Source organism: Phascolarctos cinereus, unplaced genomic scaffold (genome assembly GCF_003287225.1).
Source record: "Phascolarctos cinereus isolate Bilbo 61053 unplaced genomic scaffold, phaCin_HiC Scaffold_4;HRSCAF=312, whole genome shotgun sequence".
NCBI classification, from domain to species: Eukaryota; Metazoa; Chordata; class Mammalia; order Diprotodontia; family Phascolarctidae; genus Phascolarctos; species Phascolarctos cinereus.
The window spans coordinates 301099914-301125875 of NW_027555847.1; the positions used below are offsets into that span (position 1 = coordinate 301099914).

The window sequence follows — 25962 nt, forward strand, 5'->3', positions numbered from 1 at the left end:
CTATATAAATATATATTTAGTGGACACCTTTTTAAACTCATGTTTTTCCTGTGCTTCAGGATAAAGAGGTAAAGATTACTGTTTGAAATACCATAAATACAAAAGTTTTCTCTTCTGTATTTGTAGCCAAGGGTCAAATCATGGTCAACAAATATTAGTTGAATACTTCATATTTCCATTGTTTTCTGATCCCAGTTTCTACATTTTTAGCTTTTTCTTATCTCACTGAACATCTTTAAATATTTCAAATTTTAAATGAAATATAACCATTAAAAATAAAATATTAAATTGCTATTTATGACAAGGATGGCTATAATATTGGATCGTAAATTTCCATCCTAGTCAGATTTAAAACTGATATCAATATTTCAGCTTTTCAGGAGATTAAATACTTTTATAACATCAATTACTGAAAGATTTAAATGTTTGTTATAGAATCATGATAAGTTCTTACTTAAATCACAAAGCAATATAATATATTCCAATTGCGAAAGTCCACATTAATATTCATTCTACAAACATCGATACTTGTCAATAAACTGTTGAAGGGCCTGGCATGCTATGGTCCATGGGGTCATGAAGAGTTGAACCCAACTGAATGACTGAGCAACAACAGTGAAAAGAATGATGAACTGGGAGTCATAAGGCCTGATTTCAAATTCTGCCTTTGCCATTTTCTTCCTGTCTGATCCCAGAGAAGTCGCTAGACCTCTCAACCTTGATTTCCTCATCTATAAAATGAGAGAGTTGGCCTAGATAGCCTCCCTTCCAGCTCTAGACCTGTGATCCTAAATTGAGCCATCCTAGGCCATTCATTCATTCAGTAGTAGCAGCTTAGGTCATGTGCAGGAGAGTTTTATCCATCTTGGTTCATCACCATGCTTCAGACCTACCAGCCATGTGGCCTGAAAGAGGATTCTTAAGCCCATTAGATTCTCCTCCGGTATAAAATGATGGTGATGGACTGGATGATCTATAAATTTCCTTTCAAGTCCAATATTCTATGAGCTGCCTAAAATCTTTAAGGAGAAGTCTCTTAGTGTAGTGAATTCCTCTTCTCTGGAAACCTTCAAGCAGAGACTAGATTGCAACTCATCATGGGCAATTGTAGGTGGAATTCATCATTGTGGTAGAGGTTCATTTTGATTCAGTTCGACAAGAATTTATTAATGAAATACCATGTTCAAGGCAATGTACTAGGAGCTGGAGGTACAAAGACCAAAAAAAAAAGTATCCCTTGATTCCTTACCTCAAGGAGTTTGGCTCCCTTTTGCCTCTGGGATCAAATGTAAGCTCACCTGTTTAGATTTTAAAGACACAACTTTGTCTTAACTTCTCTTTCCAACTTTATTGTTCATTACTACATTTACCCCTACTCTACTGCTATTCAATCATTTCAGTCATGTCCAGATCTTAGTTGGGGTTCCATTTGGGGTTTTCTTGGCAAAGATACCAGAGTGGTTTGCCATTTCCTTCTCCAGTTCATTTTACAAATGAGAAAGTGAGGCAAAGAGGATTAAGTGACTTGCCCAGGGTTACACAGCTAGTAAATGTCTGAGGCCAGATTTGAACTTATGAAGATGAGTCTTCCTGATTCCAAGCCCCTTGCACTACCTAAATGCCCTACTCCTACTCCACCAGCCCGTAAAATTGCCCTTCTCCCTTTCTGACACTCTGTATTTCATCTCGTGTATTTATGCCTTTGCACTGGCCATCTCCCAGATCCGAAATTCCCTCTGCCTCCCTGAATCTCTCTCTTAAACATTAAGCTCTGATGCTACCTTCTACATGAAGCCTTTCTTGATCCTGGTTTTGAGTGCCTTCAGGACCAAACTGTATACCTTGTGTCTAACTACTTTGCATTCTCTTGTGTTTATCTTTATATTTATTCTCTTTGCATGCACTTATTGTCTTCCCCATTAAAATGTAAGTTCCTTGTGGGTGAGGGTCATTTCATTCATTGGTATTTGTATCCCTAGTAGCTAGCATAGGGCTTAATAAATATTTGTTGATGGTCTCTGAGGTTTCTTCCAACCCTCTAGTTCTGTGATTATGTGATACAAAGTTCAAAATAAAAATAAGTGTTGAACTATTTCATCCATGAGAATAGTTTCGTCCTTTTCCTTCAGGACTTTGGTAATAAATTTAAAACAAAAAAAACCTAGAAATCAATCATCTCATTTTACAAATGAAGAAACTGAGACACAGAAAGTTTAATAATTTGCTCATAGTTACACAGTAAATAGCCACCAGCACACAGATAATCAGCAGAACTAGGATTTAAATGGAGGATCTTTGACTAAATCTATTTCTATTTTCCACTACAGCAAGCTGTCTACTTTTGTATATAATTTACAAGCTTCCAAGAAAGCTCTTCTCCATTTTTTTCCCTTAAGCATCAAGGTAAAAATTTTTTAAAAGTAATTTATAGTAGTGTAATATGATTTGCCATTGAAAGTCATATCATACTATTATAAAAGGTACCTTATAGTCTTTGGAAAATTTATTTTCCAACTACTATAGTTACGGTTTAAGATTAAATATGGATTTTTTAAAATGTGCATTTATATTATGATGAATTTTATTTGCACGCTATAGTGCAGTGTAATTGTATTTCTACAGTGCTTTTGACCATTAATATAATAATAATAATAAAATTGTATTGGCCATATATTTGGAAGGGATGGCTCTTAATTTGAAACAACAATCTGACTCAAGAAATCACAGTAGTAGACGTTTCAACAAATACCACTGTGTTTGGAAACTACAGCCAGAGACAGCCCTCTCTGCCTTCTGTCTTGCAAGGATTGATTTGGAAGGCCCTGAGGGAGGAAAAAAAAAAAAGCTGTAGTTAGGAGGTAGAGCTAAAGCTATTGTGGAAAGGAAGAAGTTACATTCTTCCTGTTATGACAGGAAATGCAGACAAATGTGCTTCCTGACCATTTGCTCAGCAGGGAATGAAGCATTCTCTGACCTTTACCTTAGGTACATTTTGACTTAGTTGAGCTAGTAAACATGTTTTTTACACTCCTCCCCCCACCCAAATAGTAATCCACTCTCTTTTAATTTTCTTCAATAATTCTTTCTATATGCAGTTACATATTTGACTCGCTGAGTGGCATGTGTTTTCATCAAGGATGAAAATCAAAACAAACTAGTATTTGTAGGATTTTTGTAGCAGGAATGTGACTTATAATCTTCCGGGTTTTTTTTAAAGAACTAAACATGTTAAGTGACATTTTTATTAGAATGCACAATGCTCAGAATGAATGGGAATAGGATCTTGTGAATACTAATAAATCTAATAATTTGTAGGTTATTTCATCCATTAACCAGCACATCTATAAAATATTCCACCTCTCAATTCTCTTATGAAGACAATTGTCATACCAAAGATCAGTAGAAACATTAAAAAAACTCAGAACCTGGGTCAGCTTCAATAAGTTTATTGATTATACAATTTCACTTATTCACCATCTACTCTAAGATTAAGATGGCAATATACTTAAAATAGAATGAAAAAAACAAAATTTTCCCACTAGAGCTCTAAAGCACAAGTTTTTGTAAGCCCCTTATTTTAAACTGTTCGTCATGTTCATGCTTTCAGAACATCCAAGTTGAAAGTGCTGCTCTTTAGAGCTACTATGACATTCTTCCAAATCGTGGCTCAATATGCTTGAGGCTAAGAAGGACAATAGTCCTATTGGTAGCATAACACACTGCTGTCTCATCCTTGTAAATTATGCTGGAGGGTTACAAGCACATGGTAGCAGTCTGCTTAAAGAGTCCCTTAATGCTCTTTAATGAGCCTTTCATTTAATATGGCAGGCCTAGGCGTTGCATAAAGGAAGGCTTGTCTGAAATACCAGTCTGCAAGGGTACTACTTCCTTACACCATGTGTAATCATGAAGGCTTGAGCTAGCAAGTCTTTTAATGGCACACTGAATTAAACAAAATAAAAGCAAAGAGGCACTTGAAAAAGCAGCACCAAAAAACATCTTACTATTAGAATATGAGGGGGGAAAAATTCATGTTTAACCCCAAACTTCCTATTTGCCAATTAGAGATTATCATGCTAAAAGTCTGACTTCATCTCTTATTTTTTACACATATGTAGTATATTTTAAAGGATGAAGAATTTGTGTCTATTAATCATCCTTATTATTGCCTCAGATACTGGATTTTCTTAATGTGAGAATGGGCTATGTCATAAGGAGTAGCAGTGTGTGTACACACACACACACACACACACACACACACCCCATTTTCTGAGCCTGTCTTTTCATTTATAAAATGAAGGGATTGGTCTAGATGAATCTCTACTGACCTTTCTAACTCTAGAGTTTATAGACTAGTGATTGCAGCTTGTGTCAAAATATTTTCAATTGTATTTGAGACCAGTCTTCTGAGGTTAGAACTAGATTCTTCTTTGATTAACATGGAGTAGCTGCTATTTCCAAAAGATTACTCACTTACATCTGTATTTATTCAGAGACTATGAACCTTCCTGATCATCCACATGGTTGGCAATAAAATTCTCCTAAGGTGAACCTGTTAATGGGGCAAAGTGGAAGTGACTTGAAGTGCCCTCTCACTACCCTTTAGAAAATAATACAGAATTTATCTTCTGTTTATAGAACAGAATTGATTTTGCATTTATTTGCATTGCCTGTGTTTAATTCACACACTTACCTTATTATTCACTCAAGGCTATGAGCAGACTTGTATTTGCTACCAATTAAAATATTTCTTATTTTGTTCAATTTAAACAAACATCCATAAATACAGAACCAATGTCTGCCCACTGGTACATGCATGTGGTTCCCATTGGCTTCTTTGAGAACCTTCTGAGCATCTGAGGGCAACGTCTGCTATTGAGTCCACATAAAATTGGCTTTGGTTTGTGGTTGGAACCTAGAAACCATCTTGCTCCCAATTTTAATATTTTTTTCTTAGCATAAAAAGCAAGCCTTGCATTCTTGATGAATATTTTATTTAATTTAACTTCAGCAGTCATCAACATCCCCAAAGATTAGTATCTTTATAAACAATACAGTACTCTCTTCTTCTTCTTCTTCTTTCTCCCTCTCTCTCTATGTATGTATATGCATATATATATGTAATAGACATTCAGTAAATATTTGTTAAATAGAATAAAGAATGTGATATATTATTGAATGTTTTCAGCCTATAATATATTTAATAGTGGGAGACAACTCTAATAGAAAGACTAGTGAATTTTGAGAAATGAATTCTATTCCTAGCTCTTCTAGTGACTCATTATGTGACCTTGGACAAAGAATTTCACATCTTTATTTCCAGCTCATCATCTGTGAAGTGGGAATGATAAACTGTGCCTATCAATTACTTCAAGGTGATAGTGTCAAGTTTTGTGAGATAATATATTGGGAAGACTTTGAAATTCCTAGAATAAAATCCCTGTGTAAAGTCAAAGGCATCAACAAAAAGTAGTATTATGATAATTATTACATGCTCCATTTCCAACACCAAAACCACACAAAATGATGAACACATCTCAATTTTTCTTATGTTCCACATTGCAGCTAATGTACAGTAATATTAAAAATTACAGTTAAAAAAATGAACATATTGCTTTTCCCTCTCATTGGGAGAAAAGCTTCCAAATTACATAACCTAAATATGCTGTATAATAAATTTCTATTTATTGCTTCATTCTTGAGTCCAGAGAATGCATAATTAATCAGGCATATTTATTCTAGATAGCTCAAATCTGCCTATTTGCTATTTTAATGTCCTTTTACTGCCTTGTTTTGTCACTACTGTGCAGTCTCAATTACGTCATACTTCAGAAGATCTGTGATTTCACTAAGTGCTTACTTCCTTCATTGACACAAATCACAACAGCACCATACTTTACTAGCCATTCTGCATGAGTCGCTGTGGGGCAGCTAGGTAGGGCAGCAGATAGAGTGCGAGACTGTGAGTCAGAAGATTCATCTTCCTGAGTTCCAGGCCTATGTCCAGCCTCAGACACTTGCTAACTGTGTGACCCTGGGCAAGTCATTTAACCCTGTTTACCTCAGTTTCTTCATCTGTAAAATGAGCTGGAGAGGGAAACGGTAAACCACTCCAGTATTTTTGTCAAGAAAACCCCAAATGAGGTCACGTGTCAAACACAACTGAAATGATAAAACAACAACAATGAGTTGTTATGGCTAGAAAAAAAAAAGTCATCATCTGATGGGTAACATTCAAATAATGAGCCTTTCTGGATTTAGGTGGGCTTGTTCTCCACTGGTAGACATATAGTTTTTGTCTCTCACAAGTCTCATACTTGAAATGTTTTCAGGTTGTTAGGACCTGCCTCATTATACTGAATACAGCTTCTGAGAATCAAGTCACCTCCATCTCACAATAAGGCATCAGAGTAGGATTTTAATGAGCTTACAGAACTTTCCAGATCTCTGTATGCCCAAATCTCTACTTTTCTAACTATTCTCTGGCATGAGTAAGAGTTTATGAAGTGGACTCATCTTCAGTCCTCTACAGAAAGTGATTACATTTGGAAAAGTCCAGAATTTCAAGATGATTTTGATGATATATTTATAGGGTCGGTCAAAACAAAGTTGAAACAAAACCAATGAAAGGGGTCGAAAGAGTTAATACTGCTTTGATTTGTACTTTCATGCATTTTAAATGTCAGTGCCATGTAATCCTAGAATCACGGAACTGAGAATTTGAGGATCACAATGCAGTTTCTTACCCAATGTATGAATCCTTTCTATAACACCACTGAGATCCTCCACTTAATTAAAGCATCAAATTTAGGAAATATCTGAATACTTTGACTTTGGTAAGTGAATTTAACCTCACTGGAAAGAAACTGAAAGTGCAGCTAGTCGGCACAGGTGGACAGAGAGATGTCCCAAGAGTCAGGAGTATCAGAGTTCAAATGTGGGCAAGTAACTTAACACTGTTTGCCTCAGTTTCCTCTCTATAAAATGAGCTGGAGAAGGAAATGGCAAGCTACTCTAATATCTTTGTCAAGAAAACCCCAAATAGGGTCACAGAAAGTTGGATATGACTGACCACAAAAATGAAATCATCAATGAAGTGCCTTCCAAATTCTATGATCCTATATTAGCAGTGAATGGGAGCTTGCTACTTCATGAGGCAGCCTTTTGTTTTGTTTTGGTAGTTCTGGTAATTATACTCCTTTTGTTGTGCTAAAATATACTTCCCTTTATCTTCCATTGATAGGCTAGATGTCCCTTGGAGCAACACAAAACAACTTGGCTATCTTATTCCCATGAAAGCTTTCAAATAAATACCTTTAGAAAGCTACCAAATCTCTTACTCCTTTCCAGTCAAAATATTTCCAGTTTCTTCAGGCATGTCTTGTATGACATCATTTACATACATCTACTATTCTATGACCTTCCTCTAGCTTTTCATTAGGCCTCTTAAAATGTGGCAGCCCAAACTGAATGCTAAAAGCTGAAAACAGCCTGATCAGCAGAGATTACCATGCTCTATGATTTTCTGAAACCTGAGGTTGTGTTATCTTTTTTACATATCTATCATATTTTGGCCTCATATAAAGCTTATGTTCAGCTCTTTCATCATCATCATCATCACTATCATTTATATAGTACCTACTATGTGCCAGGCACTGTGCAAAGTTCTTTATAAACATTATTTCATTTGATTCTCACAGCAACCCTGGCAGGTAAATGCTATTATTATTCCTATTTTACAGATGAGGAAACTGAGGCAGACAGCTATTAAGTGGCTTGCCCAAGATCACAAACTAGTAAATGTCTGAGGCTGGGTTTGAACTCAGGTCTTCCTGATTCCAGGCCCAGAACGCTATCCTTTGCACTAAAATGTTGCTACTCTAGATCCTCCCTAACGTTTGCTTTTTTTTGGAGAGGAGGGTAGGGGAAGGAGGTAAAGTGAAGCTATTATAATCCGACCCAAATTTCATATTCTTAATCCACAAGCCTATTATAAGAGGGTTTGTAATTTACCTGGTATTTTAAAACCCAAGCTCATCAAAGAAATTTCTGAACTTAGCTTCATTTTTTCCTCTTGATTGTGATTGTTTGCAAAAAGAATTTTTTTTTAAAACTCATTCTGTATTAGGCATATTTCCTTTGGGTTCTATAGCCTTAGAATAATTCCTGTTATTTAGAAATACCAACTTTTCTAAATTCTAGATTCATAACAGACTTTGCCCAGAATTACCTTCACTCCCCAATATAAATTGCAGGATGACATGGAATTGTTTTTCCTTATATTTCTCTTATTTTTACCATGACTATAAAGCAGTTCTTTGTTAATCAGAATTAAAACTAGTCTAATACCAGAACTATCCCTCATTCTGACTTCTGAAAGATGAAATTTTCAAAAGTAATATATCAAAAAACTTTGCTTTTAGCAGATTATCTTCTTGAAAGATAAGCCCTTCAAAGAGGGCTCACTTCAGCCCAATTTCAACTTCACACTAGAATGATGAAAACTGAGATCTCAGTAAATGACAAAATTTCACCACCTTCAAGATACTAAACTTTGAAATTCCACTCACCAGCCATTATTCCTTCTGTAACACTTTCTTTAAGCTCACTCCTCTAACCTACATTTGCACTAGACTACCCAGGGGGCAACTGATACTATACCCAGGAATCTAGAAGTAACTGTAGGGTTGACTATCCTCCTAACCCTAGCTTATGAGCCCCCACTGGTGGTGTTCTCTTTATCAGTCAGCAGTAGACTTAGTTCTTTAGCCAAAGACATTTCTTCAAATGATATAACAAGAAAAGTATTCACAAATCACTTCCCAAAACTAGGAATTCAATCTCCTCCAAATACACAAAAGTCCACAGAAGAAAGAGCATGGACTTACAGTACAATAGTAATGAGGAGCATATAGGGAATGCATGTGGACAAGGGTATTCACAACTCCAGAAATGCAGGACTTCAATGTCTGGTCTTCTGAAATAAAATTCTCACAATGTTCTCTGGGTTATAATGGATTATAGCACTAGTAGTAGGTGAGTTGCTCTTCTGTTCATATGAGCTGGCTCCTCACAGAACTTAGCATCTCTGTGGGCTGGCAGCTCAGCACGGGCTGCTCCTTATAAAAGGTGGTATCTCAGTTGCATTGGTCAGTCTGATGCTAGGCTAAGTAAGACAAATTATTTGTCCTCTGGACTGCTGCAGGACTGGTCCTAGCAGGTCATTCAGTTGCTACGCATTTACCAGACTAGACCAGGCAGACTTCTTGGCTGCTCGGACTTTCTCAGGACGGATAGTCTCTGCTGAACATGTAAATCCACTGTATTTGCTGGCTTATTCTTCATTGGCCAGCCAGAATCTTTCACCATATTCACCCACTGGCTGGACTGGATAGTAACTGTGCTGTCTTCAGACAGAGTATTACAATGCTCTTTTCATTTGTATTTCTGTGTTCTTTTAGCTTGAGCAATAACCCAAAGTTTCAGGTGAGCTGAAGCCTCTCCTCTTTAACTTCCTCAAAGCCTCTGATCTAAAGTTTAGCACCTCCAAGAAGGAAATAGAAGATGTCAGGAAGGTACTCCACCAAAGACTTAAGGTGATCAGTCCTAATGTGTCAGTTACACTTCCCAGAAATCTTTTGGAGCTTTATGCAGATGTGCCCTTGAGGCAAGTTCATTGGTCTTCACTAGTCTTTTCATATACCATTGAGTTATCTAAGCCACAGACCTTTTCTAGGATGTAGAATGTTTATTTTGTATTTGAACCATTTCCCCTTAACATTTAAATGTATTTGCCTTTTCACTTCTTATGACCTTTTTTTGCTGAAGTCTTTCCAGGGCACCCTATTACACTTATAATTATCGTACTCTCTCACACACCCTATATTTCAAAGAACCTCCAGTCCTTTGATCTATGGCTATTTCTCCATCCCACTCCGGCTTAATTTACCTCTGTAGACTGCCTTGACCCTCAGTTCTGCCACTTTAATGTTTCACTATCCAGTACCCTGGAATTCCTTGCTTCTCTGACATTTCACTATTTCCAACCTATTAATCTTCATTCATGAAGATTGGTTCAATAAAAACAATTCACACGAGCCTCCATACACTCACACAAGGCAGCACCCCCTCCACGTTTACAATGTACTCCCTCTTCATTTTCATCTCTTAGAATCCTTATGGGGCTTCAATGTTTAGCTAAGGTTCCAACTATTCTGTGAAGAATTCCATGACAACCCTAGTCACGTGTGCTTTCTCCATCATCAAATTACCTTGTGTTTCTGCCTCTTTCTATATACACTATCACCTCAGTGAAATTAAATCCTTACCATTTGACTTTTCTGCTCCTGCTTCCAGGCTGTGACAGTCATAAGAGGTCACAGAATAAAGCTGGTTTCACCACTACACACCTATGGAGCATAAACTTAGATGTGATTTCACTGCTTCTTTTTAAAAATTCTTTTTAATTCTTTTAATTTTTTTATTGATTTCATTATTTTAATCATTAGCTTAATCATTAAATACAAACAAGCAAAAAGGACAGAAAGTGAAACTATGAATTTCAGTTATGTAGATTGTTTTAAAAGCATATATTAAATTCACCTCCTTTGTGTCCCCTTCTGACCTTCTTTTTGTTTTCTTCAGCACTCACTGCTTCTTGACAATAGTTAAGATCTCTTCTTACTGAATTTCTATCTCATTGCCTCACAACACTTGTTCCCAATCTTCTCCCCTTTCCCCAAGTCTCTAGACCCACCCCAGTAGGATCTGCAGTTTTCATCACCTACTTCACTGATTCACTAATATTCTGACTGAGGCTAATTGATATAAGCTCCCTCAAACTGCCTCCTTCATTCTTCAAAACTTCTCTGTATTATCACCTACTCTCTTTTTTTTTCTGGTCTCAGAAGAAAAAATATCACGATTCTCTATTCATTCTGGCCTCCTACAGAACCTGGCTCCTACAGTCATTTAGTGAATTTAATAAGATGAAGCTTATACAGATTTTTAAAAATTCTTTGGTATGTGATATGGTGATATGGGAGGTAGAAGGAATATATTACAAAAGGTAGATGATAGAAAAATGATCAACATGTATGTATAACATATATCCACACATGTGTATACGTATATACATACATGTATACGGACACGTATACATTATATGTTTATTAGCATATGTATATGTACATGCATTGTTATATATGGATATGCACATGTGTATATGTATGTATGTATGTATATGTATGTGTATGTAAATTGAGAAAGACAAGCTGGTATATGTATGTGTGTATATATATATATAACTTTCCTTAAAGTCATGAAGATGTCTATTCAAGTCCTACTTCTGATACATATTGTCTATGCTACCCTAAGAAAATCAATTAATCTTTGAGTGGCATGGGTGATTCTCTAAGTTGCAAAGAAAGGCACTACTGATATTGGTAGAGGGAGTTTCCTTCTCCAGAAGTTCCCTATGGCAGTAAAATCATAGATCCAGTCCACATTCCTACTCCATCAGGAAAAAGTTAAATTTAATAGGTATATGTTGGGAATTATACATGATGTTAAAAGAAAAAAGATGTTATGAAAATTAAATTTAATTGATATAAATTTAAAGTTCTATACTTGAATTCAAAAAAGCAACTTTACAAGATAAGATGGGAGAATATAACTAGATAATGTTTTATATACATATATGTGTGTATACACATATATACGTATGCACACATCATATATACACATTATATATACATGTACATATGCACATTATATATATACATACATACACATATATGTATGTGTATGTGTATGTGTACATATAGTTTAAGTTGACTGCAAGAGTCAACAATTACAACACAGGAACCAAAAAATTAATGAGTTCTTAGTCTGTATTAAGGGACAAAAAGTGTCTCGCACATGAAAAGTGTCAATCCCAACCTGGTCAGCAGACTGAATCTGTAGTGTTGCATTCAGGACTAGGCACACTATTTTGGAGCAGTTCCAAAGGAGGACAGGCAGGATAGTGAGGGGCTTTAAACCATGCCATATGAAGACTAGTTGAAGGCAGTGGGGATATTGACATCAGTAAAGAAGAGCTAGGAGAAGTATATCATTGTCCTCCAAATCCTTAAAGTCATCAAGAAGAGGAGTTTTATTATTTTTACTTAGCTCCAGAGGGCAGAGCTAGGAGTCATTAGTGGCAGATGCATAGAGGCAGATTTAAACCCAATGTTAGGGGAAGTTTACAATTTAAAGCATAACAAGTATGATAGAACAAAAATATAATCGACTGCCTCAGTCAATAGTGGGTTTCTGCTCACTGGAGCAGAAGTTCTTAACCTTTCTGTGTGTTATCAATCCCGTCTGGTGAAGCCTGTTAACCACTTCTCAGAATATTGTTTTTAAATTCATAAAATTAAAATATGTAAATGTGTGTATATATACATATATATATATATATATATATATATATATATATATATATATATATGTATGTGTTGCAAAGGAAACCAATTGTATTGAAAAGCAGTTGTCAAAACATGTTTTTAAGTTCATAGAATTTAGGTTAAGAACCCCTGGTGACTAGAGAGCTTCACATAAGAGTTGGCTATCCACTTGTTGCAGATATTATAGAGACAATTGTTGATCAGATACAGGTAGGACTAAATGGTCCTTTTAAATGATAAGATTTTGTGATTCTACTCAAAAGCAGCTCAATCTCATTCCCTATCAGTCACAGATGACTGTCAACCCGGTATACCCAGCCCTCATCACTCCTGAATTCTAGTTCCTTTTACCAACTCCCTACTGGACACTTCTTCCCAACTTTGATATCAGGGTTTCAAGTTCAACATGTCTATCACCTTCCCCCCAGAGCTTTTCTTTCTCTAAACTTCCAGAGTTCTATTAAGGACACCAAGACTTAGTCACCTTTGATTCTTCTCTCTCTTTTACCATGCTAAATCCAACTAGTATCCACATTCTGTCAATTCTACTGTTTCAATATCTCTCATATCCATCCCTTCTTCTTCATTTACATAACCACTAGAGTCACTTATCTCCTTGTCCTCATTGCCCTCCCTGCCCCTTTACTCCATTAGTCATACAACTACCAAAATTATCTCCATGAAGACCTTTACAACTTTACCTTCTGATATTTGTCTTCTGTCAGTCTCATTCAGACATTTAGCCCTAGATGGCACTTAGCACCATCTCTGGGTCACATTCCTAAGCAACCTGATTCTGAGAACTCTGAGAAGCACAGATTTCACCACATCCCTCCTCTGCTCAAAAAACTCCAGTAGGATAAAATATAAACTCCCCAACCAAGCATTTAAAGCTCTCCATAATCTGGTTCTAACCACCTTCCCAATCATTTCATATTATGTACCTTCATGTATCACACATTCCAGAATTTAGCAGTTAGCAGTCCAATGGGTAGACCCCTGTTTCCTCTCCACATTTTACCTTCCATCTCTGTCTATACATTTACATGAGACTCCCCATGCCTGAAATTTACTTCCTTCTCATTTCCACCTATTAGAATGATTGTCTTCCTTCAAGGATTAAATGAGATTACCTTTACTCCATGAAGCCCATTCTGATATAGTCAGTTTCAGTGCTTTTTCTTAACTCAAATTACTTTGACTTTGTGTCTTTACATATGTGATATGTTCTTGAAGAGTAGAATGTTACCTCCTTGACAAGCTTGCATGTAGTATACATTAAATATATATTGATTAGACTAGAATGATGTGAACTTTGTATTTTTCCCACTGCCCAAAATAGTACTCTTCAAACAGGTGATATCTAATCCAAGTTGTAGAACTGGACTTAAAAATATTTCTAAAGAACCTAGTATATGAAACTTAGTGAAGAAGAGAGAGGTAGAAAGTCCAAGAAACTTTCTTTGGGTACTTAACTCACAACCGTCTCGAAAAAAAATACATCTTATATCTTAATTATTTTCTTGGTTCAGCCTGACTTGAAAAGTATATGCACTTAACCTTCTTGCCATGTCCAGAACAAAGTTGATGAGAAAATATGCAGAAAACTCTATCTAGCTATTAAACAAACAAAAAAGGCAATTAAAATCATTAGTATCTACTGAAATTATGACTAAGTCTATACTATCTGAAGGAAATTTTATTTTAAATAAACAATGTTGATTTTAAGCATTGGGGTTTTCAATACTATTTATGGGGAAATATGTCATTTGGCAAAAGACTTTATTTCCTATAGTTTCTATTTGCTTCTTTAAAATTGTGGATGCATTCCAACAATTACCTAAGGAATGCAGCTTATTCTTTCAACTTCAAAAGTGCATAAGTCTAATTTATGCCCAGTTTTCCTCTTGAAAAATCTGATTTTAGGACTTGATATAGGCATAAGCTAAATGGTAAATTTGTAGGAAGATTTAAATTTCAAAATCCAAAGACTTACTACTGTGTCATTTTACATCTGAGGCTTTTAAAATCCAAGATGTAAAGGAATTTAACGGTGGTCAATATCTGTAGACTAATTTTATTTTCAGTACATAGCTAACTTTTCAAGCCATCAGAAAATTGAAGAAAAAATTTTGTTGAATTGTGCTGCTCACTTATACATTATTGATTTATTCCTTGTCACTATGCATGCTTATTGATGTGCACATCAGAAACATTCTTTCCTCTTAACTACCTTAAACAGTTTCCTTGCTCACCTAAAGTTGAAAATACTCTTTTTGAAACAGAAATATGGACTTCTCCCCATTGCAAACTGTTGTAAAAGTATGAAAAATGTAATCATTATAGTACATTATCATGTTTAAATGTAAAAGCTCTGAATTGCAATCTTTGTCATTGAGTGGCATATTTTAAAAGAAGAGTAATATCCTAGATCTCTTTAAGAACATTAATGCTTAAAAACAATTTTATCTAGCTATGAACAATGGGGAAAAGCATTATGAAATACATTTGGAGAGATGCTATGAAGAACATGAACATAATACTGAATTAAATTTAGACCAATTAAGAACAAAATTTGAAGATTTTCTTAAATGGTTTAATATATTTGTCACTCAATCTGCAGTTTTAATAAAAAAAACTATATGCATTGCATTTTGTGATAAGTGTTATTAAGTATGCATCATCCTGAAGACTATTTGATTAAGCTAAATGTATAGAAGTACCTAAAGGTAAAATAAATAGTGACTTTAAAGTTATTTTAGTACTTAGGGGAACTTTGATGGCCATAAACTCTAATGAGCTAAATTTTGAGGTTTCTCTTCTATAGAAACCATGCAGTATGGAGATAGTCCATCTACAACTTTGTGGTCACCAAGTCTGATTTTAAATATACATTAAAGTCTTTTGAGTCAATACAGTCTATATTTTGCATGTGACATGTTGCCTATTTCACTTATTAAAATAATACTGATGTACAGATGTACTGAAGTAAATGCCTCTTCTCTTCCTGAGTGGTTGCTTCTTAATGGCTTAAAGATGAAAACAGTTGAAGAGCATTTGTATTTCACAGAGCAGCAGATAAACAGAGCAGTGAAATCTGGCACCAAGCACCTTGCACAAGCCTTTTTAAATTTTTTTTCCTTCAAATCAACAAGTATTTGTTAAACTTGTGCTATGTGCCAGGCACTGTACTAAGAGCCAGGAATGCAAAAAGAGCAAAAACATCAAATAACAGCAACAAAAAAAAAAACATTCCTTGCCCCTCAAGAAGCTTACACTCTAATAAGGGAGGCAATATGCAAACAACAATGTACAAACAAGAAATATAGAAGTAAAATTAAAGGTAATCGCAGGCAGAAGACACTAGAAGTAAGGTGAACAGGAAGACTAATTGTATATGGTAAGATTTTATCTGGAAGTTGCATATAGGGGGTGCTTCATAGGTGCTTTTTATCTGAAAAAGTTGAATAAATCTATACTCTTAAGACCTTGCTACCAATGATATCTATAATGATTCCATTATTTTTTACTCACTCTTAAAAAAAACAAAACAAAACTCTACTGCATTTAACTCTTTGAGATTAGTAATAACTGATCTTGTACCTATACAAGACTAGTGCCAGATAAGCTGCTTTTTGAAGTAGTTCTGTAATAAGATATGACAATATTATAAAATCTATATTTTGTCATAAGCATCTTGGTGAGAGCTACAAACATAGTACTACAGAAAGAATGTGTGCTGTTAGCATGCAGTGCAAAGAAAAATACAGAGAATGGATACGTAAAAGACATTTTTGAACTGAAAGACTAGCTGGTAGGAAGGAGTAACACAGAAATGTCAGGTTCTCTGTGGTGTGACCAGCAGGGATTCCAAGGTGGAAAGAGGTTACATTTAGTATTAGTTTGCATTAGGAATTCTAACAGATTAAAACACTTCGTAAATTACATGGATTTGAATTCTGCTACCACTGCGCTAAGCTACCAATTCCCACGTAATTGTAGATAAATAGTACTTTGCCAATGTTCCCTTCACTTAAATCAAATATCTTCCATGCATATTTAATAAATAAAATATAAATCTTTTATTAATGAAACCTATACTTTTATTTACCTTTAAGAGGAGAAAAGTGACCTGTCTCTAATTTACTTAGAAAATTACACCAGGGGAAAATCAATGTCCACAATTTTTTATAGCATTTATAATTGATGTTCTAAGTTTTCACCAAATTTTTAGGATATCATAGATTACCTCCAAGGAATCTTTATGCTTTTCCCTCTCTTTATTGTATTTATTGCCCCACACTGGCAGCCAAATAGGGCTCATCATCTTAATATGTTACAGTAGATTTTTTTTTTTATGTAAGAACTGGAACCAGGACCTTACAACCAGGGATTTTCCTCAGATTCAGGTTCAGGTTCTGCTACCGCCTAAGGGACATGCTTTCCTTCCCCTCCCCCTTCCATCTACCATCCCCCAAATTGCCAGGCTTCAGAGTCCCATTGCAGTTGGGCTTCCACTCTGAAGCTCCATCTATTCGCCAGTTCAAATGGCCCCAGACATGCCGCCCTGGAACCCTGAACCGTCCAAGATGCCTGGGATCATCAGAAAGCCCTCTACCTCTGTGCTTCATAGCTTGAATCCTCCCCAACCCGTATTCTCTTTTGTCCTCCCTTTCCACTACATACTTTTTAACTCTCCTCTTAAACCCCACTTCAATCCAAGGTCTTTTCCCTTTACCTTCCCTCCATCTTCTTGTACTTACTAAAGCCTAAATTTTTCCTAAAAACACCGTATTTCTTAGCACTGTCTCTGAAAATGGATGCTCCATTTCTCACACTCACACACAAGGCCAGCAGACATTCCCTCTACTTTTATTACTCAGCAACCACCTCTTATCTTTTAAAGTTCATTCCATCCTATCCAGTTCTTTGTTGCTATCATCTATAGTACCACTCCAGGACACACACACACACACACACACACACACACACACACACACACACACACACACTCCTGCCTTAATTAGTTGTCTCACAATGTTCTTCTCTACCCTTCTTCCCTTTAAACATCGCAGTTCCCACAATCCGTTTCTAATGTGCTTTGACTATACACAGGAGTGTTCATATAGTAAACCAGCATCCCACCCCACTGGAATTCCTAGTTATGATTTTGCTTTAAAACATTGCAAGTCTTAGACAACAGTAGGATGTGGCACTGGGACTGGGAGTCTAGCCAAGATCAACAGGTCAGTGGAAAGACCACTAGTTAGGGAGTTAAAGATCTAGGTTCAAGGCCCAGCTCCAACACTTACTGTGTCAATTTGGTTTTCTCTTAACCTCACTGAGCCTCAGTTTCATCATCTACAGAATGGGAATAAAAATACACATACTTACTAATTCATAGTTTTGTTGTGAAGAAAGCAGTTAAACTCCTCTGGGAGTTCGGAGTGTCATCATCATTATTACCTACATGAGGATACTAGCCGCAAGACTCAAACTTTGTAGGTGATCAAAGGCTCCAAGAGCCAGGTACTCCCTCTATTCCTTCCACCATGACCAAGACTGGTTTCAAAGTGTCAGGGTGCTAATACTTCTCAGTGTTGTCAGTGGGAAAAGGAGCATATCCAGAAATTGAAATCAGTTAACTAGGAAAGGCTTCCTAAAGGAGGTATCACCTGAATTGAGCATTAAAAGATGTGAAAGATTTCAAAGGTGAGATAAAGAAGGGTGTATGCATTCTATGCACTGGAAAATTATTAAACAAATACACAAGCAGGGATGGGTCATGAAAGAGGAAGTTGTTTAATTTAACTGGAAGATAAAGAGGAGGAAGAAGAGTAATATGAAATAAAGATGGAAAGGTAGGTTGGCAACAGATTGTGGAAGGCTTAAATATCAGACTAATTTGTCAGGGATTTTTTTAACTTTATATCATTGTTTCTGAGTAGCTAAGCAACACAAGTTGTCAGATCTATGCAAAAGAAAGATTATTTTGGCAGATGTAGAAAAGATGGACTAGAAAAAGCAATGAGTAGAGGCAAAGTGACTCAGGAGGTGATGAAGGGCTGAATTGGAGTGGTCAATTTGGGAATAAGGAATGGATGGAGAGATATGGAAATAGAAGAAGAGAACTTGGTCACTAATTAGATGTGGATTGAGGGAGAAAAAGGAATAAAGTGCCAAGCTTGGAGTCTAGAAGACCTGGGTTCAAATCCCACTTCAGACGCTTACTACCTATGTGATCATAGGCAAGTCACTTATCTACTCTGTGCCTCAGTTTCTCCATCTGCAAAAAAATGATAGGGTTAGACTTGATGACCTATAAGGCCCCTCCTCTCTCTCTAAATTTTAAGGGTTAGGCTCAGAAACATGATAGCTTGAGAGGGTAGCAGAGTCAAGGGAAGGCTTTTGCTTTTTCTTTAAGTCTAAGGGATGATCAGATAAAAAGTAGAGAAACAGTAAAAGTGAAGGAGGGAATGACTGATGGAACAAATGTTTTAGGGAGTCAATAAGACAAGAATAAAAGGATTGGTAGACTACAGTGAAGAACCAGGTGAGATCAAAAAACATAAATTTATCGTATATACAGTCAGCATAGCACAGCTTAGTGTCTTCCTTCAACCATTCTATAAAGTGGGAGCAGAGAAGACAGATGGTATAAGTGAACCAAAGTAGGAAAATAACAAGGCAAGAATATCAGGCTTTCAAAAGAACAAGAAATGTGAGGGTAGAAGACAGTGACTTGTTGAGATAGTCCACTATAAAGTCAAGATGTTAAAGTAGATGAAGTGCAGTTATAACAGGGGTGATGGGCTGGAATAATAGGGCACAGGAGACAAAGAAAGTCACAGGAAGGGCAAAGAACAGATTTAGGATGGCAAAGATGAGAGTGGAAGAGGATGATGAATTTGGGTTTTCAGAGTTCTGGATCTCAGAGGAAGGGCAGTTCTGGTGATGACATGGTCTAAAGTCTGACTGTTCCATTTATAACATGAATTAGAATGAAGACCAAGCTCCTGGATAGGAAGAGATTAATGAATCAGGCTGAGGGGTTATGAGGGTCAACAACATGAAGAATAAAATCAACACAGATGATGGAGGAATTGGTACAAAGAGAAAAATTAAGAAGAAGCAAAAAGAATAGGAAATGTGAAATAAAACATCAGCATGTGAGGTAGTGGTCAGAGAAGCTTCCTGGAAAGCATGAGACTTGACCCAAACCTTGAGGATGAGTGGACTTTGAATATTCTTTGAGGAAAAGAAGGGCATTCCAGCTAAGGGAAACAATTATGATGAAGTGAAGGCAAGGCAGAAGAGTTTGGACTTTATCTGGAAAATAAAATGGAGTTTGGGGAATTTCATAAGGTGAGGAGGATAACATGATAGAAGCAAAATTTAAATTACTTTGAGGTGGCTGTAAGTTGATGAACTGGAAGAAAACGAAACTAGGGGTAGAGATGCCAGTTAGAAAGCTGACTATTGTGAAGTTGGAAGCTGTCATTATCATACTATGAGGTTATGGAGATCTGACTGAAGTACTGACAGTACAAATGGGAGGAAATTGGTGAATTAAGAGATATTTTGAAGGAGGAAGTGATAGAATTTGGTGAAATATTGAATAAAGGGGTGAAAAAATAAAAAAGGGCCAAAGATAACTCCACAGTTTATGGCATGGTTAGGCCAGAAGAATGATATTCAGGAGAACAGAACTGATTTTTTCAAAATTTTGTCTAAAGAAAGTCCAAAGTTTGTGACTACCAGAAGAAAAATCATAAGATCATTGATCTAGAGCTAAAGGGACCTTAGAGGTGATTTAGTACTACTCTCTACCTTTCCAGATAAGGAAACTGAGTCTCAAGGATGTTAAATAACTTACAAAGTTCATATAAGTAGTAAGTGTTTGAGGCAAGATTTGTACACATGTTCTTTGACTCCAGGGTCAGGGCTGTTTCCATTGTACAATGCACAATTAATCATTTCTGATTTTATCACAGAATTAAATGCACAAGAAATTAAATTTTAACTTTCAAATTAGCTAACGATGCCTACCAGTGAGGCCCGAGGAATAACAATAGTTTCTGCCAGAGTTAGAAAGTGAGCTTTTTGAATATAAACCTAAAATATGAAACTCTTATAAGGGAAGGCAAGGGTAAATAAGAGAAGGGAAGGGGATTAAATGAAATGACATATTTGGGCAAAATATTTTATGTTCTGAAATGAAATTTTGTAAATAGATGGTTCCAAGGGTAGGGCATCAGATTGTGAAACAACAAAAACTTCCTTGCCTGCCTTCATAAAAATATGCTATTTTTCAATGATGCATTGAGTTACACATATTTCTAGAGGTTAGAATCCACACATTTTTATATTCTTTGCTAAAAAACAGTTTTGGATTTGTTTGCTTTCCTTCTGAATGTAGGAGTGCTTGGCACAGTATTGGAGATAAGTCATTGTTTTAAGAAAGAGAAGAATACTTTTAAAAAACACAAGATTTTTGAGAGACTTGTTTTCCTTTTTTTCCCCCAGGTGACATTTACAAAGAGGAAATTTGGGTTAATGAAGAAGGCTTATGAGCTGAGTGTTCTATGTGACTGTGAGATTGCGCTAATCATCTTTAACAGTACCAACAAACTGTTCCAGTATGCCAGCACGGATATGGACAAAGTGTTGCTGAAATACACAGAGTACAATGAGCCACATGAGAGCCGAACAAATTCAGACATTGTGGAGGTAAGAATTAAGGATTTGTGGGAGTAAAGCTTTCACAGAATTGAAGGACATCCACCAAATGTTTACATTGCATCTGAACTGCAAGACTTAATTCTCTTTTCAGAGTGTAGTTGCATCAAAAGCAGTAGGGGAAAAAATTACATAAAACTGATGCTGTTATGGTTGATTGTTTATTTTTTATTTCTTAGTTATATAGTTGGAATTCTAGAGGAAATTATTCATTTAAAATTACATCACACAGTTAGGAGCTGATATTTGGTAGATAAATAATTCTAAATGTTTGTTGTAGCAAAGTATTTTTTTTTACAAAAATTATTTTAGATTGAATATATTGCATTAAGAATTAATGTAACAGATTTTCAACACAAGTGTTTTAGTTGTCTGGCATGTTCAGGATTTCATAGTCTTCATCCTGAAGGTAACCTTGTCTAGAAAGGAGGATGATATATCCATTAATAACTATGATATGCAAGTTAATGTATTGCTATATACTAACAGAGAGAAGTTCTAGAAAAAAGTAGCATGAGAGACTCAAAAAGAGAGGAATACATCAGGGAAAACTGTGTAGAAGAAGTGATGACACCTGAGCTGGCCTTGAAAGTCAGATCCATAAGGCTTATGAGCTGAGTGTTCAGTGTGAGATGGGAGAGTCTATTCAAGACCAGAGGTCAGGAGGGGGGGCTAGCAGACAACATGTGCAAATGTACGTGATTGTGGGAGAGGGGGAAGAAATTACATGATGCCGGAAAATAATACCAAGCATTAGGTCACAATGGCAAGGATAACAAAAATTTATGATAACTTGTTCACAGTTGGTCTACAAGAACTACAGTTAAGTGTTTAGTTTTAAAATGGCTCTGGATCACGGGCAGCTAGGTGGCGCAGTGGATAGAGCACCGGCCCTGAAGTCAGGAGGACCTGAGTTCAAATCTGACCTCAGACCAAACACTTGGCACTTACTAGCTGTGTGACCTTGGGCAACTCCTTAACCCCAATTGCCTAAAAAGCAAAAAAAAAAAAATGGCTTTGGATCACCTACCAAATGGTCTCAAGGATTTATCTTCATGAGCAGAAAATACTAGGAAAGAAAGTAAAAGATGCAAATTTTTCCAATTTTATTAGCTTACTCTTTTTACTCGTCTTCTCCTAGGTCTTGATATTTTTCCTATTCTCTTGGAATATTTTGAAAAATTAATTCCTGCCATATTTAGTCTGGGTCTATACTAAGGAAATAATAGTAGTATTTGTTCAAACAGAATTAATCATCCCATAGTTCTCCCTCCTACATTCTTCCTCCCTTCAACAGTTAAGTGGTTTTTTAACTTTATTATTAATAACGGTTATTACTAAAAGTTATTTTGAAGTTTACAATGAATGTCAAGCATATAAATGTTCTACATTCCAAGACTAAGCAAAAAAAAAAAATGTAACTTTAGGGAACTAAAAGTAAATTATGAATAGCCTTCATGCAGTATGCACTTAAGAGTTCTTGCAGGTACACATTTACAACATTTCATTCAAATTGTCCCTTACAAATATTAAATTAAAAGTTTATACTTAACTGAAAAGTACTTAATATTTTGAGGAAATTGTAATATTTTCCTGCTGTTTCCTAAAATAGTATTATATTTATATGTGTATCTATATACATATGTCTGAATATATATGTATATACTATATATATATATATATATATATATATATATTATATAGTATATACATATTTAGATAGATAGATAATATAAATACTTCTTTTGTTGTTTTTCTGGACCTGTAATTTCATTAGTGTCTGAGAACTTCCAGTATGTAAACTCCCTCTAACAGTGCCCATTGGCAACTCTTATATAACTTAGAGCCTTAGAAAATTGCCTGGGCTATTGAAAGGTTAAAGGACTAATTCACTGGCAGAATGCCAACATGTCACAGGTCTTCTGGATTCCAGTGCTCTATATCCATGATGCCATACTGCTTCTGTATGTAAATATATAAATATATGACTTTTGGAAATGATCAGTTTATGGTATAGTCCATTCTCATGGTACTCTTATTTTAAGTGTCTATATACAGGTCAAAAATATTATGTTAATCAATCAGTCAGTCAGTAAGAATTTGTTAAGTACCTACTGTGTTGTCGGTATTGAGCTCAGTCTTGGGGTACAAAAAAAAAAGGCAAAAGACAGTCTCTGCCATTGAGGAGCTCATGGTTTAATAGGGGAGACATTAAGCCAACAAATACGTACAAACAAGTTATCTACAGGATAACGGGAAATAACAGAAAGAAGGCATTAGAATTAAGAGAGATTGGGAATGAGATCCTATAGAAGATGGATTTGAGCTGGTACTTGAAGGAAGCCAAGGAATACTATTAAGACAAAGTCTTTCATTTTTCAACACCATAGCTCATTTATATCAAGTAATATTTAATGCTTTGATATTTCATCTTGGTGTGAAGGTGGAATTAAGATCTCAAAGGACATAAAATTAGTATTTGAACTCTGACATTTCCTACTAAGCTAGAAAGGCTTGGTGTATATCCTTGGTAAAGTGCATCATCTCCTAAATTCAAACAAAATCATCACTGGAAGTTTGACCAAAAGTAGATGAAGTTTTTGGCCCCAGCAATTCATGAGAACAACCTAAGACATCAAGGTCTACATCAGTGGGGTAATGAGCCCATGCTGATGAAATTACAGATCCTAGAAATATTACAGGCTTTTAAGTACAGAATATTAAATAAAATTCAACAACATAATTTCAGGACAATACAGGAAGTTGTTTAGGTCCTTGAAAATTTTTATAATAGGGTTTAATTTTTGTTGTTTAGTCATGTCAGACTCTTCATGACCCCTTTTGGGATTTTATTGCAAAGGATGCTGTAATGGTTTACCATTTTCTTCTCCAGCCCATTTTACAGATGAGGAAACTGAGGCCAGCAGATTTAAGTGACTTGCCCAGGGTCACACAGCAAGCAAATGTCGGATTTCAAAGACTCCAGGCCCAGGATTCTATCCACTGAGCTAGCTTAAATCGTAGCTGCTTAAATCCTAGCCGTTTAACTTTTACCATTCCTTAAAGATTAAGTTAAATATAGGAAAATTATTTTGATTCAAGTATAGGAAGGTACTCCTGCTTCCTGTGTGTTTCGTGGTCAGTTTTTAAGAGTTTAACACATACGTGAGGTCTCTTTTTGGGGACACAGTTAATGGAGTACACAAGTCCTCCTAGACGGCTTAGAAGCACTTAATCACTGTTCATTTGCCGTTTCCTTTTACAAATGGAGATTTGGAAAGCTTTAGGACTAAAGAGGCCGTTAGAGCTTCTTCAGTCTAACATCACCACACTAAGCATTCTGAACCCAGAGAAAGTATGATCTGGAGCTTCTAGGTCACACTTTCAGAATGACAACGAATTGTACGTTGTGGGATATTGATCTGAGAACATGCCAGTAATTTTTATGATTTGTAAAAACAAAATGTATCAATAATTTTTTAAAACATTATGGTGAGTTAAATGCATTGAGCCTTCTTAGCCCAACTAATTCCTGGCTTCTCTGCCTTCCTTCAAGCCTCAGCTAAAATCCTGCCTTCAGGAAGTCTTTCCCAGTTCTGCTGACTCCTGGTGTCTTTCCTCTAAGAGTATTTGCAGTTTATCCCGTATGTGCCTTGTTTATACATGGTTGTTTCCAGTATGTCTCTGCCGTTAGATTGTAAGCTCCTTGAAGGCAGGGATTTTTGTTTTAATATCCTCCGTGCATTTCTCGGAACATTGCTGTTCATTCAATCATGTCCAACTCTTTATGACCCAGTGGACCATAGCACACCAGGCCTTCAACCTGACGGGCTTTTCTTCCAATGTCATGCATTTTAATATTGCCCATAGGGTTTTCTTGGCAAAGTTACTGGAGTGGTCTTCCATTTCCTTCTCCAGTGGATCACTTTTTGTCAGAACTGTCCACTAGGACCTGTTCCTCTTGGGTAACACTGAATGGCAGAGCTCATAGTTTCATTGAGCTGTGCAAGATCCTCTGCCATAATAGGGCAGTGATGCAGGAGGGCTTTGGCACAGAGCAAGCATTTCATAAGTGCCTTGTTGATTAAACTCTAACATGGCAAAAGTCTGCCTTGACCAGTCTTGTAAAGTAGCTAAGGAGATCATTCAGGAAAGGAGAGAAGAAAGGATGGAGGTGGGAGAACCAGTCACATTGATAGAATTTCTACACTTGGACAGAAATTGATTGTGAAGGTTAGAAGACATGGAGAGTCTGGCTTGTGGGGAAAGAAGTCCCTGAGAAATTAGTTTCCAGATAGATTTAACAAAATCGTGAAATTTCCATAATCTTGCTGCTACTAGGTAAAGTTTTCAATCTTGTTTATCTGCAATAAAAGGATTATAACTGAATGGCGTTAAACAGCAGGAGAGTTCTAGCATGAAGGGTCATTTATTATGCTTCTTCCCATTTGGACTATTATCCCTACTCCCAGCCCCCCAAATTAGTTTATTCACAAGGAAAAAGAGAAAAACCACACTGTTTCCAACATTCAGACTGAAATATAAGATCCCTGGGCCATGCTACAGACAGTGTTGCAGGGTCAGAGGAAATTGTGCAGTGCGTGGGTGTTGAAAAAGATTCTTCTCTTAACAAAAAAGCTCTGCGTAATTATCATGTCTTTGCTTGATAATTAGCACTACTGTTACAGTGGCACAAAGACTCACAAAAGCTTAACGAGAAGACTGCAATCGTTTTGGTTTTTTTCCCCCCATTCTGAATGCGGTTTGAATATAT

General features: G+C 36.1%; 1 protein-coding gene across 14 annotated transcripts in view; it reads left to right on the forward strand.

Moving 5' to 3' along the window:
* MEF2C (myocyte enhancer factor 2C) overlaps positions 1 to 25962 on the forward strand; it is a 190203-nt gene that overhangs the window by 74968 nt on the left and 89273 nt on the right. For all 14 annotated transcript variants that reach the window (XM_021008170.2, XM_021008209.2, XM_021008245.2 and 11 more), the window contains one exon: positions 20976 to 21179. In XM_021008170.2, coding sequence (XP_020863829.1) covers positions 20976 to 21179 — 204 coding nt within the window. The remainder of the gene's footprint in view (positions 1 to 20975; positions 21180 to 25962) is intronic.